Source organism: Sparus aurata, unplaced genomic scaffold (genome assembly GCF_900880675.1).
Source record: "Sparus aurata unplaced genomic scaffold, fSpaAur1.1, whole genome shotgun sequence".
Classification (NCBI taxonomy): Eukaryota; Metazoa; Chordata; class Actinopteri; order Spariformes; family Sparidae; genus Sparus; species Sparus aurata.
This window is the reverse complement of record NW_022045106.1, coordinates 23,858-49,543: the sequence shown is the minus strand read 5'-3', so window position 1 is coordinate 49,543 and position 25,686 is coordinate 23,858. Positions and strand designations below refer to the sequence as shown.

Genomic DNA, 25,686 nt, shown 5'->3' with positions numbered 1-25,686 from the left:
ACTGTACAGTACTTAGTTGTATGTGTAGTGGAGTAAACAAACTGTACAGTACTTACCTGTAATGTGTAGTTGAGTAAACGTACTGCACAGTATTTACCTGTAATGTGTAGTGGAGTAAACAAACTGTACAGTACTTCGTTGTTATGTGTAGTTGAGTAAACGTACTGCACAGTATTTACCTGTAATGTGTAGTGGAGTAAACAAACTGTACAGTACTTAGTTGTAATGTGTAGTGGAGTAAACAAACTGTAAAGTACTTAGTTGTAATGTGTAGTGGAGTAAACGTACTGCACAGTATTTACCTATAATGTGTAGTGGAGTAAACAAACTGTACAGTACTTAGTTGTAATGTGTAGTGGAGTAAACAAATTGTACAGTACTTAGCTGTAATGTGTAGTGGAGTAAGAGTGTAAAGTTGCATAAAATGGAAATATTCAGGAGAATACAAGTACCTTAAATTTGTGCCCAGGTACAATACTTGAGTAAACTAAAACCGGTTTGCTGTGATGTGTTAATATTTGATAAACAACTAGCAGAATAAAAGGAGGCTTGCGTATTATTACTGTTGTATTGTTATTCTTATGAATGTTATTTTCATAATCGTTATTGTTATTATGGTTATTATTCTTGTTCTCATGGCGATTATTATTATTATTAGCACTTTTATGATCAGTAGACATTCTTTACGTTGGGCTACGTTAACTGAATTCATCTGATATGATTGCACGTGATAAATAAACCGGAATAACTTATTTTGTAAGCGCTGCTGGCGGCCTCTGGTGGGGAAATGACGTCATGCATCCAGATCTCGCGTTTCCATAACAACAGTAACAGAAATAATGATATAATGATAATGATATAATATGATAATGTAATATAACACTATGTAACTGTAAAAAATAATATAATAATAATAATAATAATAATAATGAAACGAAGCAGTGATTAAAGTTTCTGAAAACAAGAGCGATTTTAATTTGCTCTTTGTTTCGAGGGGGAGCGACACCCCGTGTGCACAACCGGAAGCACTCCAGAGCGCACGCGTCGTGTCTGCAGAGCGCCGTGAGTGTTTTGTTTGTTTGTTTGTTGCTATAAAGCTGCTGTTTGTCACGTTCACGGTGAGTTTGGTTGTTTGTTTGTTATCAACAGAACCGTTAGATTTGGTCTCGTGTTTCCGGTTCAGTCTGAATACACTGTTGTGTTATTTAACCTGACGAGCTGTAGGTCTGTTAGCCTGCTAACAACTAACAGCTAACGTTAGCGGTTCAAACATTAGTGATTAACATCAAACATGTTCCTTTGTATGTTTGTTTCTCCCAGTCATATCAATAAAGTCAGCTCTGTGTCTACGGAAGCCGAAAGCGGCCATACACTTGAATAATGCCGTGTTCTGTGAGAAAGTAGCTGATAAATAACGTATGAGATGAAATAAGAGCTCGTGTCCTCTGATTGGTGATCATGTTTAACATAGATCAATGACACATCGATGCACACTGTACATGTCTGATCTTTGATTGATCTGATTAATGATAGGAAATATTGACGTCATACTGCAACTAATTAACCCACACAGACCGCTAATGCTATTGCTAATGCAAACTTTAACTGACCAACTGACTGAGTCAGTACGTTTACATGCACAGCTTAGTCAGATTACAGCCGTAGTTCGACTATGCTACTCAATCAGACAACTGCAGTTGTCCGAGTATACATGCCGGTGAGAAAATCGGATTATTGTCCGGAGCATGTCATACCCCGGTACGCTAGGTGGCGCTGTACCCATTTCAACTAGTGGTAACAGAGACACCTCTGGCTGACCAGAGGGGTGTACTGCGAAGCCAGTTTAGTGGGTTAGCGAGGTGTGTTGAGTCTAAAGCCAGGCTTCTCTGTACTACAAAGGTGGCTCTCTTTTAACCCGGCTAGATCACCACGGTAACTTATGCTTAGCTCATACCCTGGTCCCGACCAGGTTCTGTTCAGAGTTTCATCTTAAAATCGGCTATAAAAGCGCCGCTGTTTCACTGTGTAAATCATTCGGAGATGGCGTCACCATTCATTGAGAACCCGGTGGACCTGGGAGCAAGAATAATTCGGGCAGCACTACGACGTGAGCGGCTTCTTCGAGATCGCGCTGATCCGCTGGCATTTCCTGATGAAATTCTCTATGAGCGATAAAGATTTTCAGCCGAGGGAATACGGAACATTTGCTCACTTATTGAGCCGAGTGTCAGGAATGCCACTGAAGAAGCTGTGCGCTCACTGTCGGGCAAACTGTTTGTGTAGCCCTTCGTTTTTTCGCCACGGGAACCTTCTTACATTCAGTTGGTGATGCAGAAAATCTGAGCAAGAACACACACTGACAAAATGATGGGCAGCTTGGCTACTTACCACTCTGAATGATGTTTTTGTATTTGGCTCTAACTTGCTACCATGTCCGACTGCTGCTTCCACATCTTAATAAAATGCAATATGAAATATTAATTATCCAACCTAGTATTTATTTGTCACAGATAATGAGTAGAGTTAATGATTTCTTTGATGTGTCCATGAATAAACTGATGAACTGATCAATGTTTCACCCGTTGTAGGGCAGTGTACGCCCAAACACAAATCTGACAGGCTGGAGCTATTTTCACTGTCAGAAAGCTCTTTATTGTCATTGTACAGGGACAGTAGCTACATCTGCTTGTTCATCCCGACACAGTGATACAAAAAACAAACACTGAACATTTATAGCCTACACACACTCAGCCTCGCTTTCAATAAAACACACACGCGCATTCTATAACTGAGATCAGTAAAATGTGAAAACAATATAGATAGACAATATAAAAAGATAGTTGTTGCTTCAGTTTATTTATTTTTTAAATGGATGAGGGTTAATATGTAAAAGTTGCACAATGTTGAGCTTTCAGAACTGAAAACACTATGGGCTTAATATAATATTGATCATAATATTAATCATTGTTAACTTACACATTTACACGGTCAGCAGTTTTCTGCCAGCAGCCCTCCCTCGCTCTGTTGGCGGCGACAGTGTTACTTTTTGATGGTTTCTTTGAATTCTTCATAGTCCTGCATAATAAGAATCTGCTCATCTTGAGTAAAATATGTGGCCCGGGATCGATCCATTTTCACACGGAAGTAGAATAATATGACGTCAAACGCCCCCTTTTATGTGAACGCGCGCAGAGACAAAGCACAAAGCAGAGAACCGGACTTGACAAATTAAGTTGATAACCACCGTCGCAGTACCGTTTAACTCTGATTGGGGACTCGGGGCTTTGTTGAGCTGCATCATGAGCACAAAGCCTGGCTATGTTGAGCCCCCTTCGCAGTACAGGCCTCTGTTTACGTCACCAGCAACAACAAAGTGCCTCTGCATTCCAGAAAGATGGCGTACGAAGAGCGAGACGAAGCTACATCTTTGTACATTTCGTATATGGTGTACATGATAATTACACAAACTAGATGCACAGTGGCGCTCTTTCTCACAGTGATTTCGGAGGAAAGATCTTCTAGTCCTTCTACTTCCGGCTCACGGCTCCGGGAAAAAAATCTCGAGCCTGCACAGAATGCGTAATCCGAATCCAGTCTGATGGAACGTATACATGCAGGAGTAATGCGACTATCAATCAAATAATCTAGTTGTTTTAATCCGACTATGAGAAATCCGATCCGGTCCGATTTTAGTCAGACTAAGGTTTATACATGCATCTTAAAAATCCCATCATAGTCGGACTAACACAGTAATTCATTTTTATCGAGTTTCATGTAAACGCACTGAGTGCAGTGCATCCATTTGTTATCAATAAATACTGTGTTTGATTAGCAGTGTTTTAAAAGTAGCTAAATTAGATTACAAGTTACTTTATTAGTTACATTCAGCAGCTGCTGACAACACCCCCGCCGCCTAAACATAAAGATGACAGCCAATTTTGCCAATACCCACTGTATTGGAAGTGCATGTTTAACAGTAACGCCGAGCACGGCAGTGATAGTAGTAGGATCTTGTTTATTATGGCACCAAACGAGGGTGACTCAACCGTGTTTTAGTGCAGCATTTCCTCTACAACGAACGGCCTGACCAACTTCTTCCACTCTCCCCTACTTACTTGTTTTGCACCGAAGTCCAGCTTTTGTTGTGTGGGTGGTGGAGGACCTCCTGCAGAAGTGGAGGCCGTGGCTTTGCTTGCAGCTCTCTGCTGAACACCACCTGGTGGGACTCGCTCTGTAAACTTAACTGTGCTGCGACTCCAAATGTTTCTTCAAATCTGACGTCGTGTTTTTGAAGCTTGATAGCACTTTGTCCCCAGCACAGAGTACATCGAACCTTAATATTCTCATCGTTAGCTGACACGAATGGGAAAAAAATGACTGTATTTCCAGGTTGAAAACGTGCATCTCTCGCCTCCCTCCATTGTTGTGTGTGTTTGCGTCTCTGTGTGATGTTACACCTGAGGGTCCTCATGCTGAAAATGTGACGTGTTGCTTACGTGACATCACTCCCTGAGACGGAAGACGAAAGCAAAAATATATATTCACTTAGGAAAATTCCGATAGTAACGCACAGTGACTTGAATGAATAACTTTAATCTGATTACTGGTTTGGAAATATTAACGCGTTAGATTATTCGTTACTGAAAAAAGTGGTCAGATTAGAGTAACACGCTACTAAGTAACACAATACTGGCATCAGTGTTGATTAGTGATCAGGGCTTCTTGTTTAAATGCATCCTTACATTAACAAGCATGTAAACACTTTGCACAGATGGTTTGCGGTTGGCTGTAAGGGTGCAGAGGGCGGGATGAGTCACATCTGCATCCAAACGTGAGATGTATAGAGAAACTTAACTCTGTGAGGTGAACAGCAGGTTTTATAGATCAGGTGTGAGTTCATTATCTGGTTTGCATATACACAGACATTTAGTGATGAGTGTCTAAATGAGCCCATGTACCTGTAGTACAGGTGAGTCCCACTAAAGTTGTTGACAGAAGTCATTTCGATGTGGAGATAATGGAATAATAAACATGTGTAACCACTGGTATAAAATCAACTCCTCCCATCGGACCAGTCATCGTGCACGCCAAACTTTAACCAGGACGTTTCTTCCAAACTGTAGCGACAACTATCGATTATTGAAATGATTAATCAATCTGCCAATTATTTACATGATGAATAAATGAATCATTGAGACATAAGTATTGTAACCTCCTTACTTCCTCTGTATTCCATGTTATGTAGTTACATGAAGTCCTGTTAGTTGTCATGGAAAGTGTTCCTGAGAGTCAGTCAGTCGGCACAGCTGAAACATTGCCGGACACGTTTCACTGAATCATCTTGTTGTTTTCAGTGATGGAGCTTCAGTCTGACATGAACACTGTGAAGGAGGGAGGAGGAGGAGGAGGAGGAGGAGGAGGGCAGAAGGCTGGCATGAAGAGGAGACATGAGGAGGAAGAGGACGACTCGCACAACAAGAAGCTGGTACAATTAAAGACTGATCATCAATCAATCAGTGTGATCTGAACTGATAGATAATCAAAGCTGCTGTCAGTGGTGTAGAGTAACATGTTTCTCCTCCTATTGCTCATGAAGTAAAGGAGAAAAGAAATGTTCCGTATCTCGCCCTCGTTATCCAATTAGGACTGATAAACTCCTTAAAGAGGCCGTCCTGTCTGACAGCAGGACCCTCCTTTCGGCTGTCTGCTGATGATGACAGCTGAGTGTTGATCTGCTGACGGAGAGCAGCTGTCTGTCTCTTTCAGTCTGTCTGTCCCTTTCTGTCTGTTTCTGTCTGTCTCAGCCTGTCTATTTGTCTGCTATTGATCTTTCAGGTGAATGATCAGTGTTATTGATCTTGCAGGTGAATGATCACAGTGTGAAGGTGGCGAGTCACTACAACAGTCTTCAGGAAGTTGGTCTGGCTGCACGAAGTCGAAGCAGAATCTTCTTCATGAGGAACTTCAACAACTGGCTGAAGAGCGTCCTGATTGGTAACTGATCATTAGGCAACAAGTCTGATCAACCAGTGACAACAGAGTCAGTCAGTGTGAACAGAGTCTCAGTCGGTGGAAACAGAGTCTCAGTCGGTGGGAACAGAGTCAGTCGGTGGGAACAGAGTCAGTCGGTGGAAACAGAGTCAGTCGGTGGAAACAGAGTGAACAGAGAGTCAGTCGGTGGAAACAGAGTCGGTCAGTGACAACAGAGTGAACAGAGAGTCAGTCAGTGGGAACAGAGTCAGTCGGTGGGAACAGAGAGTCAGTCGGTGGGAACAGAGAGTCAGTCGGTGGGAACAGAGAGTCAGTCGGTGGGAACAGAGAGTCAGTCGGTGGGAACAGAGTGAACAGAGAGTCAGTCAGTGGGAACAGAGAGTCGGTCAGTGACAACAGAGTGAACAGAGAGTCAGTCAGTGTGAACAGAGTCTCAGTCGGTGGAAACAGAGTCAGTCGGTGGGAACAGAGTCAGTCGGTGGAAACAGAGTCAGTCGGTGGAAACAGAGTGAACAGAGAGTCAGTCGGTGGAAACAGAGTCGGTCAGTGACAACAGAGTGAACAGAGAGTCAGTCAGTGGGAACAGAGTCTCAGTCGGTGGGAACAGAGTCAGTCGGTGGGAACAGAGTCAGTCGGTGGGAACAGAGTCAGTCGGTGGGAACAGAGTCAGTCGGTGGGAACAGAGAGTCGGTCAGTGACAACAGAGTGAACAGAGAGTCAGTCAGTGGGAACAGAGAGTCGGTCAATGACAACAGAGTGAACAGAGAGTCAGTCAGTGGGAACAGAGAGTCGGTCAGTGACAACAGAGTGAACAGAGAGTCAGTCAGTGGGAACAGAGAGTCGGTCAGTGACAACAGAGTGAACAGAGAGTCAGTCAGTGGGAACAGAGAGTCGGTCAGTGACAACAGAGTGAACAGAGAGTCAGTCGGTGGGAACAGAGAGTCGGTCAGTGACAACAGAGTGAACAGAGAGTCAGTCGGTGGGAACAGAGAGTCGGTCAGTGACAACAGAGTGAACAGAGAGTCAGTCGGTGGGAACAGAGAGTCGGTCAATGACAACAGAGTGAACAGAGAGTCAGTTGGTGGGAAAAGAGAGTCGGTCAGTGACAACAGAGTGAACAGAGAGTCAGTCGGTGGGAACAGAGAGTCGGTGGGAACAGAGTCAGTCGGTGGGAACAGAGAGTCGGTCAGTGACAACAGAGTGAACAGAGAGTCAGTCAGTGGGAACAGAGTCTCAGTCGGTGGGAACAGAGTCAGTCGGTGGGAACAGAGTCAGTCGGTGGGAACAGAGTCAGTCGGTGGGAACAGAGTCAGTCGGTGGGAACAGAGAGTCGGTCAATGACAACAGAGTGAACAGAGAGTCAGTCGGTGGGAACAGAGAGTCGGTCAATGACAACAGAGTGAACAGAGAGTCAGTCGGTGGGAACAGAGAGTCGGTCAGTGACAACAGCGTGAACAGAGAGTCAGTCGGTGGGAACAGAGTCAGTCGGTGGGAACAGAGAGTCGGTCAATGACAACAGAGTGAACAGAGAGTCAGTCGGTGGGAACAGAGAGTCGGTCAGTGACAACAGAGTGAACAGAGAGTCAGTCGGTGGGAACAGAGAGTCGGTCAGTGACAACAGAGTGAACAGAGAGTCAGTCGGTGGGAACAGAGAGTCGGTCAATGACAACAGAGTGAACAGAGAGTCAGTCGGTGGGAACAGAGAGTCGGTCAGTGACAACAGCGTGAACAGAGAGTCAGTCGGTGGGAACAGAGTCAGTCGGTGGGAACAGAGAGTCGGTCAATGACAACAGAGTGAACAGAGAGTCAGTCGGTGGGAACAGAGAGTCGGTCAGTGACAACAGAGTGAACAGAGAGTCAGTCGGTGGGAACAGAGAGTCGGTGGGAACAGAGTCAGTCGGTGGGAACAGAGAGTCGGTCAGTGACAACAGAGTGAACAGAGAGTCAGTCGGTGGGAACAGAGAGTCGGTCAGTGACAACAGAGTGAACAGAGAGTCAGTCGGTGGGAACAGAGAGTCGGTCAATGACAACAGAGTGAACAGAGAGTCAGTCGGTGGGAACAGAGAGTCGGTCAGTGACAACAGAGTGAACAGAGAGTCAGTCAGTGGGAACAGAGAGTCGGTCAGTGACAACAGAGTGAACAGAGAGTCAGTCGGTGGGAACAGAGAGTCGGTCAGTGACAACAGAGTGAACAGAGAGTCAGTCGGTGGGAACAGAGTCTCAGTCGGTGGAAACAGAGTCAGTCGGTGGGAACAGAGTCAGTCGGTGGGAACAGAGAGTCGGTCAGTGACAACAGAGTGAACAGAGAGTCAGTCGGTGGGAACAGAGAGTCGGTCAGTGACAACAGAGTGACCAGAGAGTCATTCAGTGGGAACAGAGAGTCGGTCAGTGACAACAGAGTGAACAGAGAGTCAGTCAGTGGGAACAGAGAGTCGGTCAGTGACAACAGAGTGAACAGAGAGTCAGTCGGTGGGAACAGAGAGTCGGTCAGTGACAACAGAGTGAACAGAGAGTCAGTCGGTGGGAACAGAGTCTCAGTCGGTGGAAACAGTCAGTCGGTGGGAACAGAGTCAGTCGGTGGGAACAGAGAGTCGGTCAGTGACAACAGAGTGAACAGAGAGTCAGTCGGTGGGAACAGAGAGTCGGTCAGTGACAACAGAGTGAACAGAGAGTCAGTCAGTGGGAACAGGGGGTTGACCTGACCCAAACTCTGTTACTGTGATCAATGTAGAAAGTAATCACCAATCACCAGCAGGCGGGTGAAGTAAGTTATTTTAAAGCTGATGAGCTGTTTGTCTGATTGACAGGTGAGATCCTGGAGCAGGTACGTGGGGCGGGGTCTCAGCAGGTGTCTGTGTTGGACCTTGGCTGTGGGAAAGGAGGCGACCTCCTGAAATGGAGAAGAGGAGGGATCAATCACCTGGTCTGTGCAGGTAATCAGTGATTATTGATCAGCTGTTTATTACCTACTTCAAATGAACAGAAATAATACTCCCTAAGTGATAAAAGGAATTCTCAACAAGTAATTATTGATTGGCCTTTCCTCTATTATGTGTATAGTTTTGTTGTGCATGAAGTAAATTAATAATCAATGTTTGTTTTCAGATATAGCAGGAGTGTCAGTGGAGCAGTGTCAGAGTCGCTACGAAGACATGAAGAAGAAAAGTCACGCCAATGACAAAATCTTCAGCGCCCAGTTCATCACGGCAGACTGCACCAAGGTAGAGCTACGACACATAGAACAGTTTGTCACAATAACAATAATAATAATAATAAAATCTGAGTTTGCTAATCATTTCCTACTTTTGTGATGATCATTTAAGAAAATCAACAGATTAATTAACTTAATATTTAATAAAAATGTAATTATTGAAATATGTTATTAAAGAAAAGGCTTTTCTTTGTCACAAACACATTTGACTTGAACACTGAATCCTCCTGTTACAGACAATGAGCATATCCCTGAGAGAAAAACAGTATACTGTAGCCTATAAAAAACAAAACAAAAATTTCAATGCAATAATCAATGCAGTTTGCATTTCAACACATATTGACCTATGTATCAACGCTCATACTAAAACATGGCTACTTGTGGTCATTGATAATAAAAAAGTAAACAGATTAATTTTTCTTCTCTGTGTCATTAAAGAAAAAGCAGCTCTCAGTCAAAGATAAGAATAAGACTTCTCCTTTCACAAAATCCTCCTGTTATGGGTGATAGGCAGCAGATCCCGATGCTATGCTACTTTATGCTGCTTGCATTTCAACACATTGTGCAACAACTTTTGCAGTTCAGTTCAGACCACTTTATTTATACATAAAATCATTACAACGATCATTCATTCAGTCAGTCAGAAAACAATTTAAGAGGCACATGGGTACGTCATACATAAATAAATGAATGAGTAAATAAATAAATTAAATTCTTCTAAAATTAGTGGGGTCTGTGTTTAGGAGTTTGATGACAGATGGAATGAAAGACTTCGCATATCGATTTGATATGCTCTTGGGCACATTATAGCGTCGACCAGAGGGCAACAATAAAAACTCGGTCGACATAACGTTGTCTGATGATTATTTTTGCTTTCTCAGCTGCTTGTTTTTGCCAGATAGTGCCCAAGTTCCTCTGCTGAATGCCAATAATCTTGGAACATACTTTGACAGTGATATTTAAGCTGTTCTTCTCCTTCACAGACAACCCGTTCAACCAGCCGATAAAGGAAAGAGTTAAAAGGCTTTCAATAAAAGAATGATAAAAGTTGCACAAAATAGTATCACAGACATTAAAACAACTTAACTTAGCACAACATGTTGAAATGCAAGTGGTGTGCAACAAAGCGTGACTGAATACAGACGCAAGTCCTCGGCAATCAAAGTTGTGGTAGAGTTTGTAATTCGCCTCGCTCTTTATGAGTTGGGTGAAAAATGTGATATTGCTTACTCGATGGTCCTTTAGCTGGTAGCAACTACAGCCATGCTTCCACACACTCACTGTTAAAGCAGAGGCTGCCAGTTGAATGTTCCGCTCAGCCATCTCATATTTTTTTTGTTATGTGCGCACCATCGACTGTCCGGGCGCTGCACTTCCGCAATTACGGGTTCCGTCTCTTGCGTTCCATCACCATTACGGTGTCACTTAACATTTACAAAATCGATTTTAGACTTTATAAATCGATTCAGAATTGTCCATGTCGCAATGCATCTAAGAGTCGATTATTTCTCCCATCCCAAATCAGTTGATCAAGGCAGACTGCATCCAGGTAGAAGTACAGTAGATGCATCTTGATATTCCCGCACACAGTGACTGTCAGTTGTCAGGAGTTGTCTTCAGGGTAAAGTAGGAGTCATGGATTAGTAGTATTATGTATTTGATAATAACTGGTGCCTTCTGGGTCTTCGTCGTTTCTTCTCACACGTTGTCATTCACTTTAAAGCGGCATAAGCGTTTGACTAACTCCTTTGATCTGTGTATGCAGGAGGTTTTGTCAGAGAAGCTGGACGATCCTGAGCTGATGTTTGATATCTGCAGCTGTCAGTTTGTATATCATTATTCATTTGAAAGCGAACAGAAGGCCGACATGATGCTGAGAAATGCCTGCAAGCGTCTGAAGCCTGGTGGTTTCTTCATTGGAACAACCCCTGATGCCTTCGAACTTGTGTAAGAACAGTGGATGACAATGCTGTTAAGTTGGTATCTGCAGTCTGAGAAGTGATGACATGTTGAATTCAATTCTGTGTGACCTTGTGGAGAGCTTGTTGATTTTGAGTGACTGGAATTTACATAATGTTAACGCGCTCTTCTCTCCTTGTTTTTCTGCTCCCTTTTGACAGTAAACGTTTGGAGGCATCAGACTCTCTGTCATTTGGGAATGAGGTTTTTAAAGTTTCCTTTCAGTCCAAAGGCTCCTATCCACTCTTCAAATGCCAGTATCACTTCAGCCTTGAGGATGTTGTCAACGTTCCAGAGTTCCTTGTCTACTTTCCTCTCTTTGAACAGTGAGAAGTTATTAGTAATCTCAACACCTCATCTTAATGTCCACAATGTTTGTGGTAATATTAACATTAAAGAATCTTTCTGGTTCTGGACTATAATAGCTACAGTGCAGATGTGTCTTTAGAAAATGTTTTCGTAATGATAAATAAAAACTGATGACTGCACAGACTGAAGTTACTCTACTGGGGAAAACTGTCTGTACTTCATTGAGTCATGTAAAGATTCGAGTGCACTTTTCTGTCTTTGTGTTTGTGTCAGCATGGCAAAGCGTTACAACATGCGCCTGGTCTTGAAACAGAGATTCTCAGAGTTCTTTGAAGAGAAAGTGAAGAAGGAACAGCATCGCAGCCTCATGATGAAGATGATGGCTCTGGAGGTAAAAACTGTTACAGAAACGGCATTTTCAAGGTGTATCCAACACATTTCCATGTAATAGTCACGTACTTGTATGTACTTGTAGTTATGTTTTCAATTGTTTTATTTTCAGCCTTATCCCACTGAGGATGGAGGTCAACAGGCTACAGACAGCAGAGGAGAGTACTGCCATGCTAAAGAGCATTGTGGCAGAGCTGGTGTGAAACTCCCACTGGTGGGTTTTCGGATGCACATCCTTCTATTCGGTTTTAATTTGGTACAGTCCTGTTTTGTCTAACAGTGTTGTTTATTGTGTGCAGGGGACGCTGAGCAGATCTGAGTGGGAAGCTACCAGTAAGTATTCAGCACTTTTGTCATGAAGTTAGTGTTGTTATCTGAGGTGTATGTATGTAACACATACACACGTTTATCCAGAGGTGCTATAAGTAGTTTCCTTTATCATCATCCCGTGATGAAGATGTCGAATTATTGATGTTAAATATCATTCACCCAGTAAACAAGCTTTGTAGAAGATGACTGAGATGACAGGACTCCTGACTCGGCTTCACCTCTCTGTCCTCTGTGTAGGTATCTACCTGGTGTTTGTCTTTCAGAAGATATCGTGATGCAGAAAAAACTCTTCTTCCTTGGTTTGTGAACTCACCGGCTGCTCATCAGTGCACCTCTCTGCCATCCTTGGTTGTACAGTGTTTACCTGTTTTTCTTTTTCAAGTCTGATTTTGATAAACCAACTGCGTGAATTAAAGGTAATTTAAAGTCACTACTTCTCCTGTCTCTATCAGGACAAACTGAAACTAAGAATCTTTGTGTGGTATAGTAGTAGTAGTAGTAGTAGTAGTAGTAGTAGTAGTAGAGGAAATAAAAAAAATCAAGTGAGTGAGAACATCAGGAAGACAATACAACCTATCAAAACATTTGTAAAAAAAATGTAACAACAATAACTGTTAAAAACTAAATAAACCAAAGCTAGCTTGGAGTTGTTTGGTCAGCTAGCTCACAACAAACCAATGCCGTGTTCCGATATCCATACTTCCCGTACTTACTATACTTGGTTTGAGTACTTAGGGTGTTCCGATATCGATTGCGGCGAAAAGAAGTGTACCTTAAGGACTCGGATGTTGCCCTCATAACGGCAAAAACGTTGAGTGTGCAACGATGTACACTTTACGCACTAAACGGCCGGCATCTTGTCTACGTAGCGGAAGAAGCGGAGCCAGGCAGAGGCACTCAGCTTGAATTAATTTTTTTAATGGCTACTGAGACGACAGCGCCTGCAGCGAAGCCATATTGCAGGATTGTAGGACTGTAATTGTTGAAAAGTAAAGTCGTAGATGTCTTTTGTTCACCGTTCAAAGCGGGATGTTTTTGGCGGGTGACGAGCCGCGGCGGCTGTCGCGATTGTAATTTCCGGTAAGTGCACCACAGAGTATTAGATTTGGAACAACACTCACCTGCTGAAATCTGTGTACTTAGTAAGTGCGGATAGTGTACTATGTTTAAGTGTACTCATGGAAGTATGAATATCAGAACACGGCACAAGCCCTAGCAACCGTTACCAAGGATTACCAACAGCAGCAGTCCAACAGCAACCTCCTCCCATGGCTCCTCCCATGGCTCCTCCCACTGCCTGTACAGAGGCTATTTCTCTCCTCTACCTAGAGAGAGAGCTACAGGAGAGAGCTGACTGCTCTGTCAGAGGAGCTTCAGGAGAAAGAGAGAGAGCCGCACAGGCCCTGAAAGAGCAGCTGGACTCATACCCAGACCACAGCCAGGACCCTGTGAGCCCCACTGAGGACCACCAAGACCCACCGACTCAACAGCCTCCCTCTACCCCCAGCCCCATCTCTAGCTCAAAGTCTAACACTACACCCGGACCTCCCACCAGCCCACAGACCAACACCACCACCAGCCCACAGACCAACACCACCACCAGCCCACAGACCAACACCACCACCAGCCCACAGACCAACACCACCACCAGCCCACAGATCAACACCACCACCAGCCCACGGACCAACACCACCACCAGCCCACAGATCAACACCACCACCAGCCCACAGACCAACACCACCACCAGCCCACGGATCAACACCACCACCAGCCCACAGATCAACACCACCACCAGCCCACAGACCAACACCACCACCAGCCCACAGACCAACACCACCACCAGCCCACAGACCAACACCACCACCACGGATCAACACCACCAGCCCACGGACCAACACCACCACCAGCCCACAGATCAACACCACCACCAGCCCACAGACCAACACCACCACCAGCCCACGGATCAACACCACCACCAGCCCACGGACCAACACCACCACCAGCCCACAGATCAACACCACCACCAGCCCACAGACCAACACCACCACCAGCCCACAGACCAACACCACCACCAGCCCACAGACCAACACCACCACCAGCCCACGGATCAACACCACCCCTCATCCCTCCAGACCAGCATAGCAGAGAGAGAAGCCAGACATTGTCATCCTCATCGACTCCAATGGCAAATTCATAAATGAAAAGAAACTCTTCCCCACCCACACAGTGGCTAAAATCAGGTGTCCAAACACCCAACATGCCATGGACCTGGGGCAGGGCTTGACGCTAAGCTTTTTTCCAAGTAGCACTATGCTACCATGCTGAAAAATTTAGTAGCACACAACATTTTTTAGTAGCACAATGAAAATTCTGCAATTTTGGTAAAAACGTCATTTTCAAACAAATAAAGTACTTATTTAGCCTAACCCTAACCCTGTAGACTAATTTTTAATGTTATAACTGGCTCTTTTAAACTGGAAGAATGTCCCTGCTCCAGCAGTCAACATAGTCTGGTCTCCTGACCCGCTTGGAACTAAGCCACCTCTCTACGGCTGGACTTGGGTCATAGCTCTCCAGTGGAGGCCCCTCGAGGCTGATGCTCATCAGGTCCTCTGTTGTGGACACGGCCAGGCTGCTTCGTGTGGAGGTCTTAAAGCTTCACAGCTACAGTGCCCCGGCTGCCTCCCAGTGTCCAACATAACATTTTTTTCTTACTGGCCCGCTTGGCCAGTAGATTCGAGTTTTACTGGCCCCATGTGTAATTATAGTGGCCCAGCCATGAAAAAAATGAAAATATCTATTTTTCTGCAAAAAAGAGAGAAAAAAAAAGACTTGTTTATAAACTGAAATTGTTCCCATTTAATTGTTTGGAGAGTCTGTCCCTGCAAAATCAGTATGATCTGGCAGTGATGGCAGAAAGTAATAGGGGTTTGCGTAATAACAAGTATTAAAATTTCAAAATTGAAATTACAACATATTTAATATTTTGAGATGTATCATTTCTCTCACTCCTATAATTCTGTTATCATTTTTCAGGTGATTGATTTTCTGAAAACACTGTACAAATAGTACCATTAATTATCCCGAAGTGGAGGGATCAGTATACCTGGATCATTTTTTAAAGGCACCTATAATAACCACACCCTGACATGTACATGTGACATCTGTCTTGATTCATTTAATTTAACTTAAAATATGGACAACTGACTGCATAATATATGACTCAGAAACAGAAATGCTTTACAGCAGCTCCCATTCAAAGTCAAGAATATGCAGAAAAATAGTAATAATAATAATAATAATAATAATAATGATAATAAACTATATATATGCTTGTTTTGCGAGTCTAATTTATTTTGAAAAAACATCAAGGAAGAAGACGTGACCACTGACACTGCACGTTTTTCCTTTTCGCCTTTTTCACGTGTTGTGCCCAGAAAGATGCCAGAGAATTCAGAGAAGCTGGACAAGTTTGTGACATTTTCATCCCGGATTTTTGTGAGGAGGGAATTAAACGCCTGGTCTGTTAAGTGATTGAAACAAATAAACGCCAGGCTATTATTGGGTATTTTGCGGTAGTTCCCTCATCATCAGTACGAGCTGAACAATAAAATCTAACACAGCAAGAGAGGCGGGACTTAAGGCAGAACAGCCAATCATCAGCCGGTCAGTCCCAAAGCCGGTGTCATGTTTGAAGCAGCAACAGGAGAGGGAGGAGAGAGGGAGGAGGCAGCTGCAGCGAGCGCAGACACAGAGTGGCCAGAGAAAGGGAGCGACTGTAGTGAGGCGTTTGTTCAAAACTGCGGATAAACGGCAGAAAAAATGTGGGTGTTTACTGCTCAGTGCTCACGTAAACAGCAAAACGGTGCATGTACTACAGTTTTGTCGGAGTCGCACTGATGCGACTGAATGTAATTTTCTATTCGCACAGGAAATAATCAACTCGCAAATGCGAGCAAAACAGTCGCACTGTCGAGTCCTGACCTGGGGGGTATTCCAGAAAGCGGGTTTTGTGAAAACTCTGAGTTTGTTAACCCTGAGATGAGAGAAACTCTGAGTTTTCAGTTCCAGAAAGAGAGGTAACTTAAACTCTGGGTCTGTTACTGCGGTAACTGACTCTGTGAACAGAACCTGCTCACTGCAGGTTCACCTGAAGAAACCCTGAGTGTGACGGAGCTGTCTGACAGCGGCTGTCCTTCCCTTCTCAGTCCCATCATGTTGAAGCAGAAATAATTCACATAGTTTTACACCAGGAGGAGAATTTAGCTTCATTTAGATGAGCTCTCACTCCCTGACGAGGACTGAACCGAACAGCAGACGCTTCTCATCAGTCCGTCATTTATATTCTTCGGCTGCACAGCGAATATCAGGCTACACGTCATCGCTGACGTGCTCTCACATCTGAACAATCCTCTTCATTTTTTTTTTAATTTAAAAAAAAAAATTTTTTAATCACTTCGCAGGTTAATCAATCACCTTCCAGCAGCCAGAAAAAGAGAAATAACTCACATTACATTTGGCTTCTCAATGTAATTTCAAAATCTGTGTTTCTAGTTTGCTGCCGCATTGAGTATAAGATGAAATGACTTTGAGTTGAATCTGTAGAAAGTAAGTGTGTGTCTGCCTCTAATGTTGGTCCTGGGGGTGAGTGACGCCCTCAGCCTCTGCTGACTCAGGACCAGCTCCTCTGGTCACCCAGCGACCTGACTCAGGACCAGCTCCTCTGCTCACCCAGCGACCTGACTCAGGACCAGCTCCTCTGTGACCTGACTCAGGACCAGCTCCTCTGGTCACCCAGCGACCTGACTCAGGACCAGCTCCTCTGGTCACCCAGAGACCTGACTCAGGACCAGCTCCTCTGCTCACCCAGCGACCTGACTCAGGACCAGCTCCTCTGCTCACCCAGAGACCTGACTCAGGACCAGCTCCTCTGTGACCTGACTCAGGACCAGCTCCTCTGTGACCTGACTCAGGACCAGCTCCTCTGTGACCTGACTCAGGACCAGCTCCTCTGTGACCTGACTCAGGACCAGCTCCTCTGCTCACCCAGCGACCTGACTCAGGACCAGCTCCTCTGGTCACCCAGCGACCTGACTCAGGACCAGCTCCTCTGCTCACCCAGCGACCTGACTCAGGACCAGCTCCTCTGCTCACCCAGCGACCTGACTCAGGACCAGCTCCTCTGCTCACCCAGAGACCTGACTCAGGACCAGCTCCTCTGTGACCTGACTCAGGACCAGCTCCTCTGTGACCTGACTCAGGACCAGCTCCTCTGCCTCTGTCGGACGTGCTGCAGGTGGAGGTGAGCACCACTTCATGTTCAACTACTCAGCAGGATGTCAGGACACTGATGTGTGTTAAACAGCATCTGTTGGTGGTTGAAGCTACTAAAAGTTAAAATATCCACTGAATAAACTTTTACTTTGTTTGATATGTGAAATAAAACCAAAGTGAGGAGCCATCGTGAGACTGTTTGTATATTTCATTTTCAGCCGATTTAAATAAAAAAAAAATGGCCTAAAATAAAACATTGAACAACATTCAACCACTTCCTCAAAGGCTAATATAAAAGAAATTGATGTTAAATCCAAAATGAAAAGACGACCGCATCTAAAACTCTGTCAGTGATTTTTATTACGGCCGCAGCCGTGTTACTTTTTTCCCCAGAAAATGTCTGCTTCCTGTTTTCTCCCCTGTTGCCATGGTGAATCACTGTATCCGAGCTCCATTGATGATGATGGCTTTTTACTAGTCGTCAGGCACGAGGTCAACTCAGAGTTAACATACTCAGAGTCGACTTACCTAACTCAGATCAGCTGTTCTGGAACTGAAAACTCAAGAGTTTCACTTCACAGGGTAAGTCAACTCAGAGTTCAGGGTTAGGCTCAGAGTTTGTTGAACCTCCTTTCTGGAATAGCCCTCTGCTGTCAGAGGAGCGGCTGGGATCTCCAAGCCACATCATCATTCACACTGGCTCAAACGACCTGAGGAGCCAGCAGGAGAGAGTATCAGGGTCACTCAGAAGAGTGATAGAGAAAGCCTCCACCACCTTCCCCATCAGCAGAGTGGTCATGTCAACCCTGCTACCAAGGAAAGACTCCCACCCTGACAGCATCCACAGGATCAACAGCAGCATGTCCAGAGACTGTGTCCTAAGGCCCAACATCCACCTGGCCCACCACCCCACCCTGGATGTCAACTGTCTCTACGACCATGTCCACCTGTTTTAAAACACAGTCCCCCTCTTCGCCCGGACACAGAAAGACGTCGCTCTCAACAGAGACCAATCCACACCCTACAGAAGGAGCAGCTCGACCCACAACCCCCTCAGACCAACAAGGCCCCCCACTGGACCACCAACCAGACAACCCCAATGGAGAACAGATCATCCTCACCTTCCTCCACACCATGTCCAACTAAGACCCCTTTAGAGCAGCTATGATCCCCCTCAAACCAGACCAGAGCCACTCTTGCCCCCAAGGGTCCCACCCCAACCCCAGCAACGGGAGCTACACCCTGGCCCACTGAGATATGCTCAGACAGTGAGGAGAACAGCAGGCCATACCCTCACCACCACCACACCCCCACCAAGGTTATTATTGTTAACGAAAACGAACGAAATGACGAAAACTAGAATTGAAAAAACATTTTCTTTAATTGAAAAAAATAAAAAACTATAATTAAAAGAAAAAAACACTAACTAACTGCAACTGTATTGTGTGTTTACAAAACTAACTAAAACGTGCTGAAAGTATGGATAAAATTCCCTTCGTTTTCGTCTTTGTCAATTTCGGATTTATATGAAATCGAAATAAAAAAAAATATTTCGCTCGAGCAATTTTACGTCAGCTGGCGGCACGATGCGGCACGATACGGCACCTCACGGTCCGTCACTTGTCGTTTAGAGTCGGCTTGTCAGCGCCACTCTACCTGGAAAATGGCGACAAAAGTTGGGAGAAAGCGCCAGAGTCCTATATGGGATTTCTTTGAATACGACGGCCAAAGGCGGAAATCCCGGGGGGGGGGACAGGGGGGACATGTCCCCCCCTCCAGTAAAGCTGTCCCCCCCTTGAGTAATTTGAGACACAATTAATAATTTTTGAACAATGCAGTAGTATTTATTAAAAAGCACAATGTAAGCGGTGCTCATTATAATCGTGCAATAATGTGCTATTTACATCTTTAAAGATTTAGTCCCCCCCCCCATCCCATTCTTACAAATGGTTGAGTCCACCCCACACTCTTTCCAACGGGCCGAGCTAGCAGCTGCAGCAGCGTGAACGGAGCCTGCTACTCACACTGTGCTTCGCGGGGTAAGAGGTCTATACCACACAGACATAGTTACAGAAGTTACAACAACACACATCCCATTTACTAAAAGCGCCAGGTCCAGGCTGTCTGCAACATTTATCCTGCATTGTTCAAAAGCCTACTCAATAACGAGTGCTGTTAAGCTAAGTTAAAAGCTACAGATAGTGATAGTCACAGACAGAGAGGAGAGGAGAGGGAGAGGACAGGACAAGAGCACTAACTCTCTAACTGTAAAACTGTTTTACAGATAGAGAGTTAGAATACATACAGTTTTGTGGCATAGTTGTCAGATGTTTGTTGACAACACAATAAATATATATTTTTGAGAAATTGTTTTATGTTGGATTATTCTTTAAGGTATTTCCTTTAGTTTTGAGATTGTTTGGAGCTTTTACATCTTGTAAAGATATTTAATGGACTGTGGTGGAAGTTAGTGTTGTTGTATACAGGTAGGGTAAGGACTAATACAGTATAATGCAATTATTGTAATTATCATTACTTTTGATAACATTTTTTAAAACATTTGATTTGAACATGCTGACAATGCAAGAGTGCAACACTGCGAGAGAGAGAGAGAATAGCATAATCTGATATCTTTCATCTGGAAAAGGTCAGTTATCTGATTATGAGAAATCTGATAAACAAACTTAGATGTTTGCCTGATAATTAGTTTATTCATTGCATGTGTGCATGTTAATATGATTTCAATCATTTAGTTTTAAGTCTAGACATGTGCAGGTGGACTCCCTGACGACGGCGAGAAAGACAAAAGCAAGTGTAACCGGGTCAATCTGTGAGATTAACTAAATATGTATATAATTACACAAAATCTGTTACTGCCTGACAAGAAAATGCCTCCGAATCCAGTGCAGACTGTGTGTAGCTCGGAGCTCCTCCTTTTTGATTTCTTCTTCTGTGGTCCCCACTATAAATGCTTCCTGCGCCCCCCACCTCTGCCCTTTTGTACAGTTCTCCTGTGGGAGAGGTGGGTGACCTTATTTCATTCAGTTGATAATCCTGAACCATCCTAATGTTTCTCTTTGTTTATTATATGTATTTCTAGTCCCAATGTTATTGTCATGTCTGTTCCTGTCTAATAATGTATACATGTTAACAGAGTTGCATTTTAAAATAGTGGTTTAACAGTTGAAAATCGCTAGCTTGACTCTATGACAAACCGAACTAACTTCCGGGTTTGTCGATATCTTTATCTGCATTTTATTTGTATAGGAGCTCGAGTGGACGGTACGATTTACATGGAGGTTCTGCTTGTTATCTATTTTGTCAGGTATGTTTTGTTAAATATGTTGTTTGTTCACTGTATAATGATTTTACCGCGTAGTCGCGGGCGGCCCCTTTTGTACAGTTCTCCTGTGGGAGAGGAGCTCGAGTGGATGGTACGATTTACATGGAGGTTCTGCTTGTTATCTATTTTGTCAGAATAAACAGAGATTGTCTCCAAAGAGGTCCCGGTGTCACAGCATCATTCAAACCAACACAACGCAGAAGCACACCGGTCACACAAGTGCCTTGTAGTGGAAACAGGTGATCAAATATGTGGAATACATCTCAAGGGAAAAAAACACACGAATCTAAAAGTCCATTTGAGAAGCTTGCACAAGAATGCTAATCGCGAGTACCTTGACAAAGTGGCCTCTCTTAATAGCTCCCCTGAAAGAGAAGCAACGTCCCGGCCAGTTAGCACCGGGAAGGAGGAGACAACCATAATGGACTGCTTTCACCGACAACCAAATAGCTGCTGGTTAGTAAACTCGCAGGAACACCACAAGCAGGAAGATGCACTCGTAAATATGTTTATTGAGACTGGTATGGCTACAAGACTGTGTGACTCGATTGCCTTCAAAAAGTTTAGCTTTTCACTCGAGCCAAAATTCAAATCACCCGGAGCTGCACGAGTGAATAACCTTATTGGAGCCAAGATGGAGAAGGCAAAGCACAAATTGAAAGAGATCATAAAGGATGCAAGGAAGCTGACCCTCTGTGTGGATGGTTGGAGCAAGAGAGGATTAACAGCATCTTTCATGGGTGTGTCAGCATGTTTTCATTATGCACCTGGAGGCCAGGTTTACCATGCGCTGCTTAACCTACACCGAATTGAGCACCCACACACTGGGGAGGCCATTGCTCGCTGCATTGATGAGACATTAGAAGCATGGGGTATAGGAGAAGACAAGGTGCTGCTCATTGTGACAGATAATGGCTCATCCACATAATCAAAGCTGTGCGGCTGCTTAGAGATAGAAGCCAAGTACAAAGTGAGGAGTCCACAGGTGGTTCACAGGCTCGGCCAGGAGGTGCTGAAGATGGTCTGGATGAACTGTGGATCGAATCAGAGTCGGAGGAGACAGACGAGGAGGATGAGGAGATTGGAGAGACTGGAGACCTCGGTGAGTGTGGTTAGAGTGCCAAATACATTAGTCTTATTGATTTTTTTATTTGGATATAAAATGTAACAATGATATAACCAGTGTTGTAAGTTTTAATTGATATTAACCCCATAGAGGTCAAAAAAAGAGAGGAAAATAATGTACTTGCTGTCATTTACTCACTCCTATTCAAAATCTAAAATGTGAGTCCCAAGTGGTATACATCTGTTAAAACTTAAAATGTATAAATGTCACATTGACATCATAGTTATTGTCATGTCATGATTTCATATCTAATATTGGGGTTTACTATGAACATACAATATTAAATGTCCTATCCTGTGGAAACAAATTTAGGGTGCTAACAGTGCAAGAAATTAAATATCATAAAGCAAGTAATGTTATCATCCCTGCTGTAAAACCAAGGGTTACTACAGACAAAGTCCTAATTCATAAATAATTCTTTATTAAACTGTACCATTCTTTTGTGTGTTTTACATTTGATGAAAATAAATGATCTTTTTGTTTTAAGGGCGTCATGATTTCGATTTTAAATCGAAATCGACCAAAATTAAGTAAAAATCTCGAACTTCGAATTTTAAAAATGGGATCGTCGATGCTGCCACACCCCCATGTCACGTCCGGTCGGCTTGCCAAGCGGAAAAAAACCCACACGGTAAGTGCTGATGTGCTGCGAGTAAACCTCCTCTAACTTAGCTACTAGCTAAGCCAGCTATTAGCTACAGCCAGCCAAACCATAGCATGGTGTTACACTATTCCTGTTCGGCTCCCAGACCGTGGTCGGGAAGCACAGGGGAGAGGATTTCCTGTGCGGCGGAAGTTTGTGTTTACTGTTGGTGAACCCCCTTTCACATGTTAAGCTGGTCGGGAAATAATACCAGGAAGCTTTGCTGTATCTGGAGGAGCCGTCGCCTTTATTCACATCCAAACTGCAGACTGTATTGTACACTTTACTGCTGTCACTAGTACTGCTACTGCTTTCACTTTTCCTTCCTCTCCCATTCATTCACTGTCCGCACGTATGCACGCTCCCTCACTCTCGCTCGCCCACTCACACCTTATGCACGCACCTCACGCACCGCCCTATTCCTGAAAGGGGCTCCGCCCCTCTTACAACAATGGAGACCCATCGACAGAACTTGAACCCCCTCCTCTTTCACTGAAGTAGCAGGTGTGGAAGTATTTTGGATTTCCAGTGAGTTATGTTGACAAAAAAGCCACAGTTTGCAAGCTCTGCAGAAACTAGATGGCAGGTTATTCTGTTTAAGTTTCTAATTGACTGAAGATATAAGTTATTGTAACATTATGTTGTTAATAAATGTTTTAAATTTGACAATGTAGTGTGGTGCATTGCGAACAAAGGTCAGATATTATATATTGCATAAAAGTCTAGTCTAAAAATGGCATAGCAGCCTGTGCTTAAAAAAAAATAAATGTAAAAACCGAGAATCGAATTGAACCGTGACCTTAGAATCGAAAATTGAATCGATTCTAGGATTTGGAGAATCGTGACACCCCTTATTTGTTTGTCTGTTCTCCCTTTTGCTAAGAACTTGACCTGCCAGATGATGGAGAGAACAACAAGTTCCAGAGGATGCCGTGCCTGGCCCACACCCTTTAGCTCACCCTGAAAGCTGCTATGAAGCACCCAAATACTGATTCGCTCATATCAAGAGCAAGAAAGCTGGTACACGCCGTGAGGAAATGGTCAGTGGCAAATGAAGCAATGATCAAAAAGTGTGGCAAAACTCTAGCCCGAGATTGTAGCACACGCTGCAACAGCACTTTTGATATGCTGAGAAGGCTGCTGGAGATCAGAACTGAACTTAACCAAGTACTTGAGGATCTGGGCATGGACACACTTCTCACAAGCGATTGGGCTAAGCTGGAGAACCTGGTGAAGCTGCTTGAGCCCTTTGCCATTCACACAGACCAGCTTCAGAATGACAGCCAGTCACTCTCACAAGTAGTGCCATGCCTGCTCAACCTTGAGGCACACCTGATGACGACTACTGCTGCTGGGAAGCAGTTAGCTCAAGTGCTGCTGAAGTCCTTGCGAGAACGTTTTGCTGCCATTCTTAGTCCTGATTCCCCACAGTTTGATGCTACACCAGCAACAGCCTGCTTACTGGATCCAAGTGTTTCACTGATTCTTCAAACACCAGACATGGTGCCACAGAGGAAGGCAGCACAGTCTTTAGTGCAGAACCTGGCAGCTCAGTATAACCCAGCGACTCCTTCTCAGGGTAATGTCATTGCCACTCAAACTGCAGCACACTCCCCTCCTACTATCCTTCAGAAATACCGCTTCCTTGCCTCCCGCATGGAGGTCAATGTGTCATTGACAAATGAGCCTGAGGGAGCCAACAGTCTGTTGACCGAAATGACGAAGTATGGCGATGACGTCAAACAGGGTGTGTTTAATGAGACACCATTGCAGTTCTGGAGATCAAGAGAGGCTGTCTATCCAAAACTTGCCTCTGTGGCACCAGATCTTGTTAGTGCCCCTGCTTCACAAGCCTTTGTGGAGCGCATCTTCTCAGTGTGTGGACTGTTGTCATCTGGCCTGAGGAACAGAACCACTACTCTGGAGCCACGTGTTTTCCTCAAGATCAACAAGAATTTTTTGCTTGACTGAAGTACACCCATCTCTCTCTCTCTCACTCTCACTCACTCACTCACTCACTGACAGTTGTGGAAAAATGTTAACAAGTTGTCAACTGAACATGTGAAATAAGGGTTTCTTTGTTTGTTGTGTTTGAACAACTGGATGTTTCTACCAGTGCCCCAAACTGAACCAGTTCTTTGACTCAAATGACTCAAACCTGTAGAGTGTATCGGGTTTTTCAGTTTGTTCATGTTATTCTCAGATTGGTAACAGTAACTGAATACATTTTTTAAAATGGTATCTTTTGTTGAGGTTTATTACACAATATTTACTCTGATCTTTTTGAATCCTGCACCTGACAAATAACCCGAAGTATGAAAAAACTCAAACTAATACTTAAACTAATAAAAACTAAACTAAAACTAAGTATGTAGAATAAAAGGACAACTAACTAAAACTAGCAAACCCACTCTAAAAACTAATTAAAACTAACTGAATTAGAGAAAAAAAAGTCAAAACTAAATAAAACTAAGCTATAATGAAAAATCCCAAACTATTATAACCTTGACCCCCACACCCCCACACCACCACACCCCCACATAATGAGCTGAGAGACATCCAGCAGATGCTCGGCCTGCTCTGCTCTCACCTGATAGGTCAGGTACCACAATAGCCAGATTTATTTATCTTTTTATACATTTGTTTATTTATATATTTATTTATTTATTCTTAAAAAGAAAAAAAAGTGTTATGTTCTAAAAAAAACATAAATGTGGGATCATAACTGAAAATTGAAATTGATATAGTTAATGTGTTCTTAAATCAATTACTTTATTGACAAAAATAGTTTTGGAAGTATATCTCATGTTAACATTGAATGCTATTGGAGTTTTTTAATTTTTTTTTCCAGATAAATAAAATCTAAATCATTTGTTATTTCATGTTGGAACATCCAGGGTCTGAGGTCCTCTGCTTTTGGCCTTAAGAGCAGGACCCCAGACTTCACCAGAGAGTTAGGAGATACAGATGTGTTAGTTTTGCAGGAGACTTGTAGTAGAGGAGACATGCCCACTGGTTGTCCCTTAGGCTACAGAGAGATAGTGTTCCCATCCACCAAACTGAAAGGAGTAACCCAGGGCAGGGATTCAGGAGGATTGCTGATTTGGTAT

At 43.8% G+C, this 25,686-nt stretch overlaps 1 protein-coding gene across 2 annotated transcripts; it reads left to right on the top strand.

Moving 5' to 3' along the window:
- Nucleotides 1-956: 956 nt before the first annotated feature.
- rnmt (RNA (guanine-7-) methyltransferase) lies at nt 957-12,620 on the top strand. 2 transcript variants are annotated; one of them, XM_030410534.1, is made up of 11 exons: nt 957-1,062; nt 5,355-5,485; nt 5,865-5,994; nt 8,799-8,924; nt 9,097-9,212; nt 10,968-11,149; nt 11,323-11,487; nt 11,744-11,861; nt 11,973-12,074; nt 12,160-12,193; nt 12,428-12,620. In XM_030410534.1, the coding sequence occupies exons 2-11, from the start codon at nt 5,357-5,359 to the stop codon at nt 12,463-12,465; spliced, it is 1,140 nt and encodes a 379-aa protein (XP_030266394.1). In that variant the 5' UTR covers nt 957-1,062; nt 5,355-5,356; the 3' UTR covers nt 12,466-12,620. The 2 variants fall into 2 exon arrangements, with proteins under 2 accessions (XP_030266394.1, XP_030266393.1); XM_030410533.1 differs by having other exon boundaries at nt 1,014-1,118.
- Nucleotides 12,621-25,686: the final 13,066 nt, after the last annotated feature.

What these genes read in the sequence shown, in the direction of transcription:
- rnmt (XM_030410534.1), top strand. Translation starts at nt 5,357, where the DNA reads ATGGAGCTTCAGTCTGACATGAACACTGTGAAGGAGGGAGGAGGAGGA. An exon ending in GCTGAAGAGCGTCCTGATTG is followed by an intron (nt 5,995 to 8,798) that starts GTAACTGATCAT and finishes TCTGATTGACAG; the next exon opens with GTGAGATCCTGGAGCAGGTA. An exon ending in CCTGATGCCTTCGAACTTGT is followed by an intron (nt 11,150 to 11,322) that starts GTAAGAACAGTG and finishes CCCTTTTGACAG; the next exon opens with TAAACGTTTGGAGGCATCAG.